Source organism: Leiobunum rupestre, chromosome 1 (genome assembly GCF_980474605.1).
Source record: "Leiobunum rupestre chromosome 1, qqLeiRupe1.1.hap1, whole genome shotgun sequence".
NCBI classification, from domain to species: Eukaryota; Metazoa; Arthropoda; class Arachnida; order Opiliones; family Sclerosomatidae; genus Leiobunum; species Leiobunum rupestre.
Window position 1 is genome coordinate 7,933,360 of NC_143384.1, and position 3,567 is coordinate 7,936,926.

General features: G+C 35.4%; 1 protein-coding gene across 1 annotated transcript; it reads left to right on the plus strand.

The window, feature by feature from the left end:
* The first annotated feature begins 277 nt into the window (after positions 1 to 277).
* LOC149960533 (uncharacterized) lies at positions 278 to 3,335 on the plus strand. The gene is made up of 3 exons (XM_090180498.1): positions 278 to 329; positions 395 to 565; positions 2,170 to 3,335. The coding sequence occupies exons 1-3, from the start codon at positions 278 to 280 to the stop codon at positions 3,333 to 3,335; spliced, it is 1,389 nt and encodes a 462-aa protein (XP_090036624.1).
* Positions 3,336 to 3,567: the final 232 nt, after the last annotated feature.

The following is a 3,567-nucleotide window of genomic DNA, read 5'->3' on the forward strand; positions in this document are numbered from 1 at the left end:
AGTAAACGTCAATCTGGAGGAGGAATTTCATGCTGTGTTCCTTTTTGTAACAATAATTCCCTCCGTACCCCTAATGTCAGCTTTCACACATTTCCTAAAGATAGGAGGCTGAGGAAACAGTGGTTGACTCGAATTAACAGAGTTGGAGCTAATGGTAGATTTAGCTTATGGACACCCAAATCCTCATCTCGTATTTGTGGAGCCCATTTCAATATTGGTGGGGTTAAAAGTCGCTCTGACACAGTTCCAATATATTTTCCAAGGAAGACATACGACTATGAATCTAGCACTCAATTCGAATGTTCATCGTAGCAAAACTGGTCTTAAACGTATGTAACAATATTATATTAATTCTTAATGTATCAAATTTAATGAATTACATATTTTACTTTAGGTAAATTATTTAATGACAGAGATGGAGTTTTTATTTCTGAAGATCAGCTAGAACCATTAGGGGCTGAAGTTACAGTTCCGTTTAAAAGAGTAAAATCATTTTGCAGTAGCAAATCTGATTCTGAACGAGTAAATTCTAAAACACCTCAACTATCTAAAGAAGAGTTAAAAGGTATGAATACTAGTTTGCAAAGGTGTAGTGTTCTATAGACTGTTAAGTAATTTCAGAGGTCAGTCAGAGCTCCCGCCCCCCACCAATAATTTCATATTCTGTCTCAAGTCCCTCCAGAATTTTGGACAATATTTCGTATAGAAGACAAAATTTTACCTAAAAAGTAGCATCCAAATTTATAAAAAGTCTTTGTAAATTGATTTTCTTTTAAGTGGCATTAAGGTATCAATTTTGTAGAGAGAGAACTGTTTACTGTAGCAGAGTACTACTGAATAATGATTAATAGTACAAGTAGTTTATAAAAAACGTCTACCTTTAATATCTACTGGTATGGTAATAGATGTAATAAAAAACTGTACTTTGGTAATATACTTAAGCAGGCTATCTAAGATATATTTTACTAAAGCCTAAGAACCTGCGTGTTCTGTTGGTATGAATGTTATAATAATAATAATACACTTTTTATAGTCGCTAAAATACGGTAATATAAATTTAATTCAAGGAATGGACTAGAAGTAACACAGCACACTTTACCCTCATAGACATAAAAATATAGAAACCTATTTCTCATTGCAAGTTCCACTGTACTACACGTACTGTGTATGACGTATGCGTTATATTTCATGGTACTAGAAGAAGGACTTCCCACAATAATTCATATACTCCCCAATATTCTAGGAAATTAGGGTGAAAAATAAAGCAATAACATGAAATTTTGATTTTTTTTTATAATTTCACCTTGAAGTACTACCAAAATCCAGGGTTGTGCAGAGCTTTTGTGAGGCCCAAGCCAAATTTCATATTGGTGGTCCCCTTCCAGGCCTGAAGACATTCACCAATTGTCAATTCACACCCCCCTTCTTTTAGGCCTAAAAACATTATACAAGTATTGTGGATTGGCACCCCCCTCGAGGCACTTGAGTGGGCCCCTACGTATCCAGGCCTCTCTATCAGGCCCAACGAGAGAGGAGGGAAGCTGGTACAAATTACCTGGGCCCTGGAATGGACACTTATCTCAAGCTTATATTTGAAACACTTTTAAAAATAACATAATTCTAGCAGACCCTGCCCAGAGTAAAATTACTTGCAGGCCCTTTGGTTTTCACACCCCCCCCCCAAGCCCTGAATATTTTTTTTCTAATTATCATCATGATTAGCGCCCCCTTCGGATTTGCACCCCTCGTGCTTCTTTGATGGGCCCCTATCAGTCCTCCTTGGTTCCATTGATTTTCACCCCCCCCCCCTCAAGCCCTGAATTTTTTTTTCTAAATTATCATGATTTGCACCCTCCTTGAGCCTTAATAGTGTTTGGTTGGTCCCCTTCTGATTTGCCCCCACCCCCTTGTGCTTCTTTGATGGGCCCTATCAGTCTCCCTTGGGCCCTGGGGATTTTGTCCGTCCCCTATCTGCAGGAGCCTGGTATTAATATAAAGTGGAAATTTCAAGGGGGAATTTTTACTCCCTCTCCCACTCACATCATACTGATGACTGGCCAGGACTAACAGCTTGAGCCCTCCCAATAATTTAAGAAACTGCGTATGACAGTTTGACTAAAACTTTAAATAAGATAATTAAAGACTTTTGTTTTTGATATTTAAATTTAGATCATAATTATTCACTTTCGGATGACATCAACACTGTGTCTGCAATTGTAGAAAGAAATGGATTAATTGAAAGACTAGAAGGAGATAATGAATATTTAGTGCAAAAAAATAAACAATTAGAAGAAAGGGTTTTAGAATTAGAATACAATCTCAAGATAAAAAGCAATGAGATTATACAAATGGATTTGCAAAAGACAATTGAGCTAGCGAAGAAAAAACCAGAATTTACAGTGGAGAATTTACTCAAAGATAAACGTTCTCTTTATTTTTATACTGGCTTTGATAGCAAGGAAAGGTTTATCTCATTCAAGAACTTTGTCATGGAAGGCTTCGATGAAGCTCAACAAAATGTGAAGACGAAAGAAACACCCGGAGTAGCAAACCAAAATAAAAAATTCAAAATTGATCCGGTAAACCAATTATTCTTGGTATTGGTTCGATTGCGTGTGGGGTTGCTAGAGGAAGATATTGCCTTTCGTTGTGGAGTGTCAGTGACAACTATCAGCTCATATTGGAAATTTTGGGTGGATTTTCTATTTAATAAATTAGTGCAAGTTCCTATTTGGCCTTCAAGAGAGACTGTGAATTTGCATATGCCAGAGTCTTTCAAGAACATTTATCCAGCTACAAAAATTATTTTAGATTGCACAGAATTGTTCATTGAAACCCCATCTGACTTCAGGGTGCAAAGTAACACATATTCATCCTACAAGTCCCACAATACAGCCAAAGGACTAATAGGTATAGCACCTAATGGTTGGATTTCCTTCGTTTCAAATTTAGCGCCTGGAAGATTATCAGACAAAGTCATAACAGTAAAAAGTGGAATTATCGATTTGCTTTCACCCGGAGACAGTGTTATGGCTGATCGAGGATTTCTTATAAAAGAAGAAATTGAAAAAAAGGGTGCGACTTTAAATATACCACCATTTCTTAATGGGAAAAAACAACTTGATATTAATGAAGAGAAGCTAACTCGAGAAATTGCAAGTGTCCGAATTCATGTAGAACGTGTAATTAGACAAGTAAAAAATTATAGAATTTTAAAATATACATTTCCCAATGTAATGAATGATAAAATCAACAAGATTTGGAAAATATGTTGCTATTTATGTAATCTCTCAGGAGAACCATTATTAGAAAGGCAAATAAGTGAAACAAATTGAATTTTACTTTTGTAAAAAGGAACTTTATAACCAACAATTAAAAAAGGAACTTGCTATCAATTTTGATTACACTTTTGGAACATTACACACATTTCAGCTACATTAGGCCTATCACAATTTGTCTCAACTTTTTGGGTTAAATAGTTAATTAAATCTTTTCAAAACTAACTTATCACATACTTATATCACATCATTATCATCAACAAAAAATAATTAAAAAAAATGCAGTTAG